The sequence below is a fragment of the Cloeon dipterum genome, chromosome 3 (assembly GCF_949628265.1).
Source record: "Cloeon dipterum chromosome 3, ieCloDipt1.1, whole genome shotgun sequence".
NCBI lineage: Eukaryota > Metazoa > Arthropoda > Insecta > Ephemeroptera > Baetidae > Cloeon > Cloeon dipterum.
Window position 1 is genome coordinate 6119749 of NC_088788.1, and position 16465 is coordinate 6136213.

Sequence of the window (16465 nt, forward strand, 5' to 3'; positions counted from 1 at the left end):
TGTTCAAATATTATTTTTGCAAATAAAATCATCAATTCGTTTGGTCCCGGCAAAATTGCGCAACGCTCAACAATCACCCAAATTTTAACTGTCGAATTGATTGCTGACATTTTCTTGCAACAAGGAAATTCGCGTTTGGTCGTTGAAAGTTGCGCAATTTTACCGGGACCAGGACGAATTATTGAAACTGGGCGTAATGAACCAAATTTCACAAATTTTAATTTACTGTGTAATTTTAATTTAATCAAAATTAATATGAAAAAAGAGCATCAAATACCTTTTAATTGAATAAAAATACTGAAACTGGGCGTAATGAACCAAATTTCACAATTCTTACCGAAATAGAGGGCAAAATGATGATTACACAATTTTTATAAGATTTTGCGAGTGTTTTTTTTATTTTTAAATAAATATCAAAGAGCCAGCAGAGCAAAATTTCTGTTGTTAAAGGCGTGATAAATATAGCCTAGAAGAAACGAGATCGCGGCTCTCGTCTTGCCGGCTTGACTGCGACGCCGGAGCAAATTTACACAATTACACGTGTTAAGTGTCGGTGATGAAAACCTGATGGCACCCGATCCGCCGCGGCTGTTGAATTTCCAGCTCTTTTCCGCTCACCGAGCAGGCCCCATTGTGCAGCTCTCGGGCTGAAAATTGATATTCCCGCTCTGGGCTCGGCACGAGTTTGTTGCCGCGCGCGCGAGCTTCGCGCCGGCGTGTCAGTCGGAGCCGCGATCTCGCTCGCCGCAGTTGTTGCTCTGCTCTGGTATTCAGCCCCGCCGATTCGCAAGATGTACAAAATGGATTTGCGCAGCCGCAAGCTGAAGAGGACGAACGACTCGGCCTCGGGCAGCTCGCTGGACAAAAAGCGGCCCGTGACCTCTGCACAAGGGGAGCCGCCGCGACCTCGGCGTGACCTCGTGGTGCTCGACGCCGGCGCCCAGTGGTGGCGCTCCGCGGTCGTCTACCAGGTTTACCCGCGCTCGTTTAAAGACACCACTGCCAACGGCATCGGAGACATCAATGGTGAGAGAGCGTACTACAACTTAAAAACACACACACACGCAACTCTAAACAACGCCGCACTCACTCTTGTGTGTAGTAAAATTACACAGTCGCGTAGGGAGGCGCCGGGCAGCGTCGCATTGCGATATAAAGAAATTCCAGAAGCGCTGGGTGATGGTGACGGGGCACAAATAAATTAAATAAAAAATTAAAATGATTTTTTTAAATTGTAAGAATTAATTTTTTCTTTTACTGTTGCTTTTTACCGTCAAGGGATCATATAATGAGGACGAATTATGCATTTTTGAGCCATTTAATCTGTCAACATAGGTTTAAAATTTCCAATATGCTGTTTAAAAAGGTATTTTCTTATAAAAAAAGAACTAAATTATTTCTTACAAATATTGGAATCCTTTTTGTTTTTACAATTTCAATTTTTGTCTCCCTATTTTAACAAAATATCGTTTTTATAGTTATTTCCTCATATGAATTCTATTTTCTGTTCTTCTGTAGTGAAAAAATTAAAGAATGGGTAAGCTTTTATTTTCCAATTATGTAGTGAAAATATTGACTGAATAAGAGGAAAATCAAGAATGAAACCTTCGAACCTTTTGAAAAAGTAAACAATGCTTTCTTAACTAATTTTTGAGAATTTTGTTTTGTTGTATAATGAAAATTTTTCACGGTGGAACCGACAGTAAATTTGTTTACGAAGCTTGATGGCATTTTCAATAAAGAAATAATCTTTAACTATAAAAGTTTAAGTTTGATTTAAAAATATTATTTAGTTTACACAAGTAGATCTTATTTTCCCATCAAATTTCACTTTACTCCATTAAATTTTATTTAAGTTTCCTGTCCAAGCAAATATTTCAAATTTCCAATCACAATTAAATGGTTCACTTGCTATATAAATTTTTCGTATAATTATTTTTAAATCATAATAAAGACTCTTATATTTTATAATAAAATACAGTCAGTAGATTTAATCGATATTGATTTTTAAAGTTGAAACCGAAATAAATTCTATCAGGATTAAAATTTCACTCTTTATGATTGCAATTACAAAGCTTGTTTTAATCTTTTTCCAGGCGTTTTTTTTTTTAATTTCACGACTTTTATCATGTTTTTTTTTTAATCTGGATAGAAGAAAATGTGGTTTACGTGGCACAATGAAAATATTTTGACCATCTTTGAGCGAACAAAAACCTCCCAGAAAATTTAAGCTCTTTAAAATATTTTCAACAATTTCATTCCTTTACGTTTCATGTTTCAAATTTAAAATATTACGTGCTTGACTATGCATAAAAAAATTTGTAGTACCACCAAACGGCAACAGAGAAAAAAATTGACAAACTGCGCCTCAAGTAATGTCAAAGGTTCATTATCATACAATTGTAGGTTTAAAGTTCAAGTGAAAATTTCATGGCTTTCAAATTGTTTACTTACAAATAGCCGTGATCTCATTTAAATTGTACATAATTATTTTAATAATTACGATTATTAAATTTGGGAAATGAATCCCAAATTTGTTTTCCTCCAAATATTTAACACATTATTTTTCCCTGTCAAACAAAACTGTTTTCAATCAACAAATTTTACTCTCACTTCTTTATTTAACAAATCCTGCCGTTGCTGCTCGAGAACAAATATTTGAGCTTATTTAGTAAACCAAAGAGCAACCAAGCCTTTGGGGCTTGGGGATCACGTGTGCGCTGTAGAGAGACGTGTTAAGCCAGGTCAGTGCGGGCCACGCGTCGCGTTCGTTCGGTCGCCTTGGAATCGAAAAATCTGCTGCCGGTCGTGGGGGTGGATTGCGTTCATAAAATCAGTTGCATTGGGCGTCGTTGCTGTCAGTCTCGAGTCACTCGTCAGTCGATCTCAGTCGATCAGTAAAGTAGCGGAGATGGCGGGCGACGACGAGAACGAGCCATTGCTTCCCTTGAACAAGCGGGCCCTCCCGCTGGTGTCGCTCAGCCTGGACGAGGTGCTCAAGACGGAAAACGACCCTTCTTGGGTCCGGCTCCGTATGATCATCACGTTCGGCGTGGTGCTCTGGTGGCTGGCAATGTTCTGCGGCGCCATGGCCATCGTCGCCGCGTCGCCAGGCTGCGTCGTCCAAGGGCCAGACGTCGCCCTCTTCCCTAAGGTCGTATTTTGCAAAATGGACCTCCTGCAGCAACCCGTCTCCCAGCCAGGTGGGGTTTCTTTATTTTATTTTATTTTTTATTTGGTGAATCTAAGGAATTTTCGGGTGATGCAATCCAAGGTGTTTTGACGCCACTTGTTTGTAAAGGTTTTAGCTCGACGAATCTCAGACTGCGATTATACGCTTTTTCGTATTTGTTTTACCGAATTTCAGCTTAAAAAGGTTGTCCTGTGGTGCTCGCAACCAAAATTATACACTGCTCCCTGCTTCGTTTTCTTTTATAATCATTTTAAAAATTATAATTGAACTATTTATAGCTGTCTCAAAATTTAAATTCTATTTTTTTTAAACTGGTATATTCTTCCTTAGGGAAATGATTTAACAGGAATTAAAATCTGCCCTACCACTTTTTACCAGAAATTTTCACGAGCAGAAATTCAGTGATTTATTCGATTTTTTTTAAATATTTCATTTTGCTCTCCTAATATGTGCTCAACATTGTCACCCTGAAAAGAAAAATAAAATGTGAGTCATCTTTTTTGTCAGCATTTTTTCAAAACTTTCAAGTGTCTGGTCTAGACCGGTTTTAGCCAAATAATGTTTGTTTTATTGGGGGGTCAGTACGCCTCTTTTGGAATAAAGAATTTCTTAACTTTGTCATATTATGTCATCTCTTGGAAGCCTTCTGTGATGTACAGAATTTTCATATTTCAATTATATAGAGAAAAATGCCTTTTTGGTCATAAAAAATATAAATCGAAAGCATCTTAGATTGGAGGAAAACTTAAAAATAACTGTATAAATGCTAATATCGAGCGCACTTTGAATTTACACGAGTAAAATATTAAATATCTTTTTGAACTAAGTAAAATGTCTCTACCGGCCTCTACGTTGCATGCTCAATACAGATGAATAATTGACATTTCCGTATGATTTAAATAAAAATTACGAATAAATTCAGCTTCCATTTTGATTAAAATATTTTATATTTAAAATATCAAATTATTAATTTTAATAATCCGAAAACCCTACTAAATTTAGTTTTTAATTTATAGAAATAATCCATTTTCTTAAAGTCATGAGCTAAATCAACCTCAGAATGTTTGCTGCATGCAAATCTTTAAATTAAACATCCAAAATATTTCCCATTAGTCAATAAACAGTGAAATAACGCTTTAATTCTCCTCTTATTTACGGTCGTGTGCTGCAGAAAGTGACAGTTTATTTAGCAACTGGTCTCGCTCTACTTTGTTAGAAATAGAGACGCGCATTCAGCATCAATTCCATAAATAAACTAAGTGACAGACGCGACGTGCTGTGAGAATGCACTTTGGATTTTCCTTTGCTTTCTCAGGGTACACATTTCAAACTAAAAAAGTCTTTCTTTCCAATTTTTGAAAACAACAAAAAATATACCACATTTTGTTTATAACGAGAACCGATTAAAAAATCTTCTCCGTGTTAGGTGTGTGTTCTACATTTAGAAGTTCAAATGGTTGCGTCAAACAGAGAATTTCATTACTTAAATGTTTCTCAACACGGAACACAAACAAGTTTCATCACCTGGCGCCTGCTCCAGATTGAATTTGATTTTTTTTTTTTAGATATCCATCAGAATTGACCATAAACTAAAAATAAAAATCAGCAATGCCAGACACGAGGTCACGTCGCAAAAATATTCTGCCAAGTGTAAAAAGTTCAAGTAGTTTAGTTCAAGTTCAATTTTTGACCTCTCATGATAATTAAGTGCCGACAAGTCGATCTCATTTGTCCTTAATCGTTGGGTCGGGACACTTCGGATAGTATTTTAACACCAACAACAAAAGCGTGGAAGCAAATTAAAATTGTACTTGCCTGAAATTAAATTCAAATTGGAAAAAATAAACGAGCATGTTCATTATTTATAAGAGGTTGGCATAATAACAAAGATGTTATTGTTGTTTAAAAACACAGAGACGCATAATAGTTTTGCAGATTTGCAAAAAAAATTGCATAAGACTTCACAAGATTAAATAGGAGTCAAGGGAAAACGAAGACAAACAGAAAAGTTGCTGACGTAATTATTTATTGTTCGCAGGCATCCGTTCCCAACTGCAATACATCTCGAAGCTCGGCGTGAACGCCATTTGGCTGTCGCCCGTGTTCAAATCGCCGATGAAGGATTTCGGATACGATATCTCCGACTACAGAGACATTGACCCGGTTTTCGGCAATTTGAAAGACATGAAGGCTTTGATCGACGAAATGCACTTTTTAGGTAATTAAAATTTTGAACAACAGGGGAATAAAAACGTGGCCCACATTTATAAGACTGTGCACCGGCTATGAAACTTTCAGATTTTGTTTTGTGCCATTTATTTTAAAGCTCTGTTTTTCATATTTATTTTTTTTAAAGATAAATTTATAAGTTAATTACTTTAACAAACACAGTTGATTTTCGTATAATTTCTTTATCTATAAATTACACATTTTTAATTTGTAATTAATTTTTTAAATAAATTAAACTGGTTGTCAGAAGTAAACTATATTATGTACTAAAAAAAAATTTCTTACCTTCTTTAGTAAGCCTTGTCACAGTAATTCTTATTTCTATCGCAAGATAAATTATAAATTCATGACTTCTGGACTTAATTTTAATTTCTTTAGGGCTGCGATTGATTTTGGATTTGGTACCAAATCACACGAGCAACATGCACGAGTGGTTTAAGATGTCTGTCAAAAAAGAGGAGCCATTCACTGATTTTTACGTTTGGGCAAAGCCGAAAAACGTTTCAGAGGCCGGCAAAGAGGGATACGTGCCACAACCACCAAATAATTGGGTAATAAAATTTCTATATCTGATAACAATATATGAAAAGCATAATTTTTTAAAAAAGTAATTTTTTTTACTGATAGGTTGGACGCATTTAATCAAAAAAATAGTAAACTATAGCGTGAAATTGTAATTAGTATAATTTGCTTAAAAATATTTCGGATATTGCTAATTTTTTATATTTGACGGTTTTATCTGCTTAAAATTATGCAAATTTGACAACAAAATTTGAGGATTTATTAAAAACAAAAGTTTATTATAAAAATCGTAAAGTTATCTGCTTGAAATAATCAACATAATATTTTTAAAACAATTTTTCCCTATTTTTCCAAACCAGATCAGTGTTTTCGGTGGCTCGGCATGGGAGTACAGCAGCGAGCGGGGCGAATTTTACTTGCACCAGTTCGCCAAGGACCAGCCTGACCTGAACTTCCGCAACCCGCGTGTCGTCTCCGCCATGAAGGTGCTAAACAAACAACAAGCAGCACTTTGCACTATTTATGGTGTTCCTTCTCGCGTGTGAATTTCAGCAAGTGCTCAAGTTCTGGCTGAACATGGGCGTGGACGGCTTCAGGATCGACGCCGTGCCGCACCTTTTCGAGGACCTGCAGCTCAGGGACGAGCCCCACTCGCACAAGGAGGACTCCAAGGCCGGGCAGTACGATTTTCTCGACCACATTTACACGCACGGTCTGCCTGAGGTGTTTGACATCATGAAGGAGTTCCGCAACACCCTCGACAGCTACTCCGAGAAGACGGACAAAATTCCTAGGTAATTTATTTTGCATGGAAAAAAATATTTTTGCACAGTAGCAGTTTGTTTAAATAAAATTTTTAATTTCATGTAATTTTCTTACATAAAAATGGTGAAAATTTCACCATACCTTTTACAAATTATTTAAAATTTATATTTCTCGTCGGTATTTGTATTTTAATGTTGCTTGGTAACAATTTTTTCCAAATTTCGGCAGTAATTAAGATTCAGAAATAAAAATTTTGCACACTTTTCAGATTATTTTTAATTTTTTTTCTGTTTAAGACTGTTGATAGCTGAGGTTTACGACACGGTGGAAAACACGGTCAAATACTACGGCGAAGGAGACCAGCCGATTGCAGATTTCCCATTCAACTTTTTGCTGGTGAGCGAGATGGAGCGGAATCCCAGAGCGGACCACCTGAAGGAGCTGATCGACCGCTGGATGGACGCGATACCCACTGGCGGCTGCCCGAACTGGGTCGTAAGTCTCAAACCCCTCGCTAAAACTTAGTTGTTATCATAGTTCAAGAGAAAGGAAACGTCGCATTTGAAATTATTTTAAATAAAAATAAAAATTCACTTGAAACAAAGGGCTAAAAAGTTTTAAAGTTTAAAAAATTATTCATCACACTTTGACGCAGAAATAACCCAAAATTAAATTGTTATTTTTTTAAAATTAATATTATTAACTAAATTTTCAGTTGGGGAATCACGACAAAGGCCGTGTCGCGTCAAGAATCGGACTGAACTATATTGACAGCATGAACATGGTCGTTATGCTGCTGCCAGGAGTGGCATTCACCTACTATGGCGAGGAGATCGGCATGGAGGACGTGAACCTCTCGTGGGACCAGACGGTCGACCCTGCAGGAATAAATGCGGGCCAGGATAACTACATGAAGATCTCCAGGGATCCGGCCAGGAGCCCCATGCAGTGGAGCATCAACAAGAATGCTGGTGAGCTCTTTCATCATTTTAATTCATTTTAACCAAGCATTTTTTTAAACACTATCTAAATAGAATTAAATTTGTATCATCAGCTTCATTTTTAAACAAAATTTAATACTAAAACACTTTATATTTTACCTATTATATTTTTTTTAAATTAATAATATATATTTTTTAAGATTGCTACAAAGTCACTAAATTAGAAAACGACTGAATATTTTTATATATTTGTGCTAAAGTCTCAAAATTCAAACTGTATTAACACTGAATATCTTTTGAATATTATAATACCATCCACGCAATAAACATTGTTTTGTAATTTGATTTAAGGACTAAATATGTCATTGAAATATTTTGTCCATTCATTTATTTTAATTATCTATTTGAATAATTCTGACGATGGAAAATTAGGGTGACTCACAGTTCTAAGTATACTAATATTTCACTTACGATTTAGATTATTATTTCAATAAAACAGCTAACCAATTTCAAATTTTACGTTGAATTAATTTTTCTTAAATTCTCAATTTTGTGTTTCAGGGTTTTCTGAGAGCAGTAGCACCTGGCTTCCTGTGAATCAAAACTACTTGAACGGAATCAACGTCGAAGATCAAGAGGATAGATTTTCTCATCTACAAATTTATCGCTCTCTGATCAAACTAAGGAAAACGGACGCCTTTCTAAAGGGCGGCCTACACACTGAGGTGTTCAACGATGGAAAAACCTTCGTCATGTCGAGGTAGGAGCTGAATTTTAATTCAAATCTCACGTCTATATCTATAAAACACCTTTTTCAGGGTTTTTGGCGATTCTGGAATATTGGCTGTGATCAATATGTCCAATGAAACAGCTAACGTGGATCTCTCAAGCCTCAGTGACGTACCTGATGAGCTAACTGTTTATCTGAGCAGCAAACAAGAATTTATTGGAAAATCTATGTAAGTTTCCTCTCCTGGAATTCCCCTTGTTATTGGTTTATGAGTATTTTTTGTATTGCAGGAATAAGTCTTCCATTGGGCAGTCACCGTATCAGGCTGATGTTCTTCTCTTTAAAGTAGACGTAGAGTGACAAGTGCCAGTTTGCAGATAGATGTGTTTTCAGTATTTTCTCATTTTGATAGTTGTTTTATTTTGTTGCCTTTTAAGAAATAAATTCATATAAACAGCGCAATCAAGAATTTCTATCCACGCAGTTATCATTGATAATCTTAGAGACGTCATTGCACATTTTTATCAAAAAATTTAAATTGAAAACAAGTGCTTGAAGTAATCTGTTCAAAAGAGGGCAGATAAAAATCTACATATAAATAGTGTTTTTGCTTAGGAGGAAAAGATTCATTTATTAAACATGATTTTAAAAACCTTTGCCCTCTTTACGGTCCTGGTGAGTTCTATCCTGAATATTAATGAAAATTATTTTTAAAATTTTACTTTAAGTCTGGATCAGCTCTCGCCTTGAATGATCTTTGCACGGATTATGGCGTGTTTTCTCACCCAACTGATTGCACGAGATTTTACACGTGCCACGGATCTAAAGCTCACGGATTCAAGCAGACGGTACACAAATGCCCCTATGGAATGATTTTCAGCAAGACGGAGTACCAGTGCATTGATTACGCAGGCAATGAGGTAAGGGAAATATTAATTAATAGAAACAATGCTGTTAAAATGCTTTCAAATTTAAAAACGGTAGTAAAAACTAGAAAATTGTTAAGAAAAAATAATTTTACTTGTATTTATCATCAAAATGCATATAGTACTTTTTTTAAATTGTGTGATTTTAGTGCATTTTACATGTTTTTTTTCGATATCTTCATTTTTACTATATTTTTTTAATAAATCAAACGCATACATATTAGATTATAAAAACATTAAGACTAATGATTAATTTAATCTTGACAATTTCAGTTGACCAATTTAATTAAAAATTGTATATCCTGTTTATTAATACTTAATTAGGACGCGGAGTGTGAGTACAGGGGTCTGATTTCCCCCATGGCGAGCGACCCCGCGTGCGAGGACCAAGCGGTGCACTGCAACAACTGCACGCACCTCGTCTTCTGTCAATTGATCGGCGAGGAATACCAAAATCCGCAGTACGAGGACTGCGCAACGTCGACATCAGGCGCCGCGCCCTACTGTGACTCGACCGTGCGGGCCTGCACCTCGCTGCTGCCCGAGGGTTGCCAGGTGCTCGGATTCGTGTGCACCTCCGTTGGCTTCTTCCCCGACACCAAATCCTGCAACATTTACCACATCTGCTACGACACGCTAACTTACGAATCTTTCAGGTCAGCGTTTTTACAAAGAGAAAAGGTTTCTTATGGCAAATCGACTAAATTTTATTTTAAGATAATTTATATCCATATAGCTTAGTTATTTTATTTTTTGACATATTCCTATATATTTTAATTATTCTAATCACCATTTTCGTCTCCATTTCATAGCATTTGCAATCAAACAAACAAGTAGCACAAAAATATTTTATATAATTTTACAATTTATCAGTGGTGGACAGATTCGTGCGACGCGCAGATATGGCGTCCGATGGAGTATGGCGCGAAAAAACGATCACGTGAAAATGCGCGAAAAGAACTTAAGTTTTCGTCAATATTGTGACATAATTCGCATTACTCTTAACTAATTGTGTCTTTTGGATGGTAAAAACAAACTCTTGACACTCGTACGGCAATCCAAAGAGAGCTTTTTGTTTCCAACATTCAGACGCAATCTTGGATCTGCGCAGTGTGAACCAATTTTAGCGCAAATCTGGCCCCTACTGAAATTTATCGCATTTATATTTGAATTTTAATTTAGATAATTTGTATTATTTTTGCTCCAGATGCACTTCTCCAACAGACAATTTGTACAACAGCCAGAAATTCAGATGCAGCAATGACTCTATTTGTGAACCTGTAAGTCTTAGAAATATTTAATTATTTTTATCATTAAGTGTTTTGCAATGCTGATAGGATTGCACAGCGACCGTAGTAGAATATTTTCTCAGTAATATTTTTTTATAGTTAAATTTGTTTTTAAATGCTTGAGATAAGAAACGACATAAAAAACCGATTAGATCAATTAAAATCTTCAAGAAGAAAATTGCCGACATTTGACTGATTTTAAACAAAACACGGTGAATAATGTTTTTATGATAAAAGAGCAGGTGGTGTTATGAAAGGCGATATAGTTATTGCAACAATATCAAACTAAAATAGATCATTATCTTGTGAAACAAAGTCTAACTAACGTGCTGAGAAAGATGAGTCTCTGGCTCTTTTCATCATCAGTTAAACTAGATGGTGGAAACGCATTTTTGATATATTTCATTTGTAAATTTTCCCAAGAGCACTAAATAAAGCCAAAGTTTAATAATGCATAATATTACACGTGAAAAGCACATAAAAGGAGCACGTCTGTTAAAAGTTCGCTCATTTAGCATTTTAGAAAGAGTTAAAGCTGAAGAAAAGTTATAAAATATTAACAATCAAGGGTAAAAAATAATTTCCTGGTATTTATTTAACAGCTTTAATAAGCAAACATGTGTATTTTTCACCTTTAAAAAGGGTCGGTTACAAATGACCATTAAAAAGATTTTCCCAGGGAAAGATTTCGGCTGCCATTTTCTGGCCCTATTTTTACTTGATCCTCTTAAAAATAAAAACATGATAACTGCGAAAATTTGCTCTCAAAACACCGGCATGTACCGCGATTATTTCCATTTTTCAAACTGTCCCTTCAAAATTTTCCGCATTAAATAGCATTTATTTTAATTATTATGTCATTTTAGCCAATGTGTGGAGGAATAATTGGTCTTGTGAGCTACCCGAGCGATCCTCGCTACTATTTGCTGTGCATGTCGGCTGGCCGCAGCGAAATCTACTCGTGCCCTGGCAACACGCAGTTCATCGATGGCTCTCAGGGCTGTCAATTCGTATGCGAGCGGGAGGGCCTGTTCGCCGTTCACGACGATTGCTTCTCCTACTACAGGTGTGAAGGAAACGGCGGCTCCTTCAACCAAGAGATCGAGACGTGCCCTGAGGGAATGGCCTTCAACCCCATTGCAGGAGCGTGCGATGCCCTAGAAAACGTCAGATGCTAAAATTGTTTGGCACAAATAATATTATTTTTCTTCTGTTGATAATTCATGTAGATTTATTGAACATTTCATTATTATTATCGAATCAATTAAATTTTTTTTAATAAAAATATTGTTTTGAACTTTAGGGGTTTTTTATAGTTTTACTTTGTGATAATTTTATTGGTTTTTTTCTAATTGAATATTAATTTTCACTTCAAATAATTTTTAACAATTTTTATAAATCCTGCTTTTACTTGTTCTTCAAGCTAAATAGTTTTAAATGTGCAAGCAAAAATTGGGTTTTCAATTAAATCACTTTGTTTTGTATTCCTAAAAGTCAGACCAATTTTTTGGTAGCTAAATATCATTTTATAGATTAGATTTAAAATTATTTCACATTAATTTTGAGTTAGCTATTATAGTCGCTATTTTTAAACCACTGATTGAGAGACATCATGAGTGAACATTTGTTGACGCAACATCTCGTTCCAGCGGATAATTTTGTTTCTTGCAGTAAATAATCTCTTTTAGTGCCTTTTTAAAATCGGGCGTTCGCCACGAATACAACAAAGCATTCAAGAACGAACTGGATAGAGCCAACAACAACAAGCAATCATAAATTAAAAAGATCTCCGGATTCTCGTAATCTTTGTTATCATTGTTGTTCTCATCTGGGAGGGCATCGCTCAATAAGAAGAACCTGCACACCATGTGCGGAGACCAGCAAACAACGTGACAAGTCAGAATCACGGCGACCATCTAAACAAAATTAGAAAAATCAAGCCAGTTTTCTACTTGATCAGGAAAATTTTACTTTGAGCGTTTTTGCGTTGTCTCTAAGTCTTCTGGAAGCGACTTTGTATATTTGTAGATAGACGAAAACCAAGCAGACGAGATTAACTACAAAAACCGGAACGATTACGTAGCTGTAGTATTCCAAAGTGAGGGTTAAAAGAGTCTGCGAGAGGTGAAATCATTATTTTTTAGATTTAATTATTATTCATGTTTGGAGCTTACGCAAGACTTGGATATTCTTTCGTTTGGGAAATTGTTCCAAAACATCGGCAGAAAGCTGACAGCTGTGGAAAACAAGAAGACTGCGCATACTACACGATTTGAAATTCTGCAACAGAAATTTTTAAAGTAATTAAGCGTCATGGGCCTCTCCAATAAATAATTTCCTTTTTTTTTTTAAATAAAAATATTGTTTTACCTTTTTGTAAGAAAGTTTTGATGAAGCACAGGTTTCATGACAGACATGCATCGATCAAACGCAATGACCAACTGCATTATATTGGAGGATGTGCATGAAATCAAGACAAAAAATATCGGCAAAAAGCAGTGGCAGAAATATTTAGAGTATGTGTCCTTCTTGTAATAATCTTCGTAAAGGAGTTTGTATATAATGTCAGCAGGAAGGAATAAGCCCATCTGTTAAAATAAATTGTTTAATTCGTATGTGTTGATTTTGAAACCTGAATTCACCATCCAATCTGAAACTGCGAGTCCAAGGATGAATTTGTGTGATGGTCGGTCGAGCGATTTTTTTGTAGCCGCTGTGAATATGGTTATCGAGTTCACTCCTAAGGTGATGATAGATATTAAAATCGTAGCGGCGAGGATGCAATAATTCGAAGCAGTCGTCATTTTTCAATCCAATATAACTGAACCACTGAATGAAACTAAATATCTAATCAGCAACTACGCAGGAAGTGAAATATATAAAACAAACGGAAAAGACCACTTCCGTGTGTACATTTCGTGCTTAAAGTTTTCATTGCCTTAGGTGTAATTTAAGATACAAATTTACGATTGTTAAAAAGAACAAAGCATTGTACGAAATTAAGAAACAAATGTTTGAAAAGTAAGTATCACATGCACCTTGCAGAGAGTCGGAAAGCTGTATCGCTGTGCGGGTTGCATATATTCTTACAATTAGTTCAACTCAAAATCTTCACAAAAATCCTGCCATCTTTTGAATCCATCTAACAAACTTGACACAACTTTTGATATATTAGTTTCCATTCATTTATTCCTGTTTTAGGGCAGTGTTTTCCAAAACAGTTGGTCTTGTTAGTTTTGAATTGCAAATCACGCATTCGTCACGAGGGAAATAACAAATGCAGGTACTCGATGGTTCATTTCGATTCGGTATAATCTAAAAAACTATATATGTATTTGGGGTCAGCATAAAGCAGTTTTTTTTCGGGAATTTCTACACGTCAATCTTTTTCCTTGTTCAGTTTCTATGTGACTGGCCTAAGTGATTTGAAATTATTTCTGAAGAATAAAAAATGTGGAACCTAAAAAACGAATCTCCCAACAACCGTCTATTTAAATCTATATATTTACCTTGGGGAACTCGTCAAGCACTTCAAATATTTAAAATTTGAAGAGGGTTTAATAAACGTACTATTTGAATTGTTTTCGCGAGACTCTCACCACGCATGCTTTTATTTGGTTGCTGTTTCGCTCTGTCGTCCCCAAACTTGCTTCAAGAGGGCAAGTGCACGAAAAATCCTCTAATTTTTTCCACTCTGCTCAAGCCTTTTTTTAATAAAATAAGAAAAATTTGATGCATCTTCCATGGTTTAATTTAAAGTCACGCTCGTTCAGTTCAGAACAATTGATTTTGCTTACGCCTACTCTTCTTCCAAGCCTTTTACTGTATTTTATTGTTCCTATTCCCCGTGTGCTATTTGATAGAGCTTTTAAATTTTTGAGTATTTATTGGATTCCTCTCTCCATTGGCTAGAATAATTGCTCTCGTGCACGAGATATTTGCGGACTTTTGGTAATAAGTTTTGGACTCTCTGTGATTGATTCTGTTCAGTGTCGTTTAGACATCTGCACGTAAAATTGTTAGGTTTCAAAAATATCTATTTTTAAAATTAGATTTTGAAATTTCTGATTGGAACAAGGAACCAGGTTTTTATGTATACTAGAGATATTTCTTTTCCTGTTTCTTGCATTACCTCCTAAAATAGTCAGTATTCATTCCACACTCTCCTAGGCCAGTCAAAATTATACATATTTCACAGGAGAAATATAATGTCGGCACTTTTAAATTACTGCATCTTTGCTGCCACAATTTCGATAGGCGTAGTCACTATTTGCGTGAATTCCATCACAATTTTCGCATCAGCTACGAAAAAGGCACTGGACAAGCCGTCATACAAATTCATCCTCGGACTCGCTATTTCGGACGGAATGGTATAAATTTATTTAAATTGACCCTGCTCGTGAGTTAGTTTATCTCTTTCAAACAGATGGGCGTTTTCATCCCTGCAAACATGATATACAAAACCTTGTACGAACAGTACTACGTGAAGGACACCTACTCAAAATATTTCTACCACTGCTTTGTGCCTATTTTTCCGGTTTTAATGTCATTCGCAGCCTCTAACGTCTTCCAGATGGTAATTGCGTTTGACCGTTGCATTTCCATCACGAATCCTGTGCTGCATCGGAATTTTCTTACTAAAAGGTAATAAATAAAGTACATACTTATTTAAATATTTAATTATTATTCGGTGATACTTTTATTTTTAGTATGGGAAAAATTAGTAATTTATTTTTTTTAAATTTGTTTATAATAATATTGTGATTTTATTGAAGTGTATAAATATTTATTCAATATTACCTAAAAATTAACTAAAGATACTAATTAAACTAAAACTGTTAATAATATTTATTTAATTAATTTCTCGTCTCCTTTAAAGATAATAAAAATTTAATATAATTATTAATTTACCGCAACTCTTGCAGCCTCAGCGTTCGAAACTACATATAAAGTCATTTAAACCCTGTAATTAAAACCATTAATAGAAAATGAAATTGTAGTAAATTTTTTTTGCAGGCTCGCAAACTTTGCAGTGTGTGCCGTGTTCGCATTTTCGGCGTTCTTGTGCTCAATGCCAATATACTGGAACAATTTCCCGAGCAACAGAATTTTCTACTCATGCGTGAGTTGATGATGATGATTCACTGACTAAAACCAAACCCTCTAAATTAATAAATGTTCCACAGGTCCTCTTGACGCTATCTTTGCCCTACTTTATTTACATCATCATCCCCGCGTTTGCCGTAAATCTCGCTTGCTTGTTTTTCACCTATGTCCAGGTATACCGGGTCGCTGCCGCGAGATTGACAGACAGTGCGAAACCCTTGAAAGTAAAATATAATTCTAAAAAAATATTTCTCAAACCCTGTTTTTTTTTGGGTAGACGGTTGCCGTGATTTTGACTTGTCAAGCTGTTTGCTGGTTTCCACATATGGTAGGCACGTATCTGCTGTTGAGCGACGATCAACCAAAAGAGAACCTCAACGTGCATAATGAGTACAATCTCACAATCTACTCGATTTATCATTGCTTCTTGCTGTTGGCCATGTCCAGTTCCTTCTTGAATGCTTTATGGTACTCGTGGCGAATGCCTGATTTTCGCGCTGCAATTATTGAGATAATTTGCCGCAAGAAAGTAGTAGTAATTCCGTTTGATAATTCGGCAAGACACCGATCGCAATTCCTCGATTTTATGTAAATTCATCAGTAGACTCTGTTTATTGATAAATAAATGCATCACAAAAAAAATACAGAAAATGGAAACTCCGCTTATTTTTGTTGTAGAGCACATTAAAAAGCATAGAAAATAATTTTGAATGCATTCAAAATTTGTGTCATTTAAATTAAACATTCAGTTTCTGGCAGAAGAG

At 35.6% G+C, this 16465-nt stretch overlaps 2 protein-coding genes and 1 long non-coding RNA gene across 4 annotated transcripts; 2 read left to right on the plus strand and 1 right to left on the minus strand.

The window, feature by feature from the left end:
• The first annotated feature begins 754 nt into the window (after positions 1-754).
• LOC135938502 (maltase 1-like) lies at positions 755-8842 on the plus strand. 2 transcript variants are annotated; one of them, XM_065482165.1, is made up of 10 exons: positions 755-1026; positions 5232-5411; positions 5801-5973; positions 6304-6429; positions 6497-6738; positions 7006-7204; positions 7425-7680; positions 8212-8410; positions 8469-8609; positions 8671-8842. In XM_065482165.1, exons 1-10 carry the CDS (start codon positions 792-794, stop codon positions 8738-8740), a joined length of 1821 nt encoding a protein of 606 aa, XP_065338237.1. In that variant the 5' UTR covers positions 755-791; the 3' UTR covers positions 8741-8842. The 2 variants fall into 2 exon arrangements, with proteins under 2 accessions (XP_065338237.1, XP_065338236.1); XM_065482164.1 differs by lacking the exon at positions 755-1026 and adding an exon at positions 2897-3203.
• Positions 8843-9089: 247 nt separating this feature from the next.
• On the plus strand, positions 9090-11903 carry LOC135938507 (uncharacterized). The gene is made up of 4 exons (XM_065482170.1): positions 9090-9300; positions 9631-9962; positions 10514-10586; positions 11462-11903. The coding sequence occupies exons 1-4, from the start codon at positions 9250-9252 to the stop codon at positions 11771-11773; spliced, it is 768 nt and encodes a 255-aa protein (XP_065338242.1). The 5' UTR covers positions 9090-9249; the 3' UTR covers positions 11774-11903.
• A 14-nt stretch (positions 11904-11917) lies between these two features.
• Positions 11918-13408, minus strand: LOC135938508 (uncharacterized). The gene is made up of 4 exons (XR_010574662.1): positions 13238-13408; positions 12770-13183; positions 12567-12710; positions 11918-12511 (listed from the first exon to the last, which is right to left on the minus strand). It is a non-coding gene; the product is annotated as an uncharacterized LOC135938508 (long non-coding RNA).
• Positions 13409-16465: the final 3057 nt, after the last annotated feature.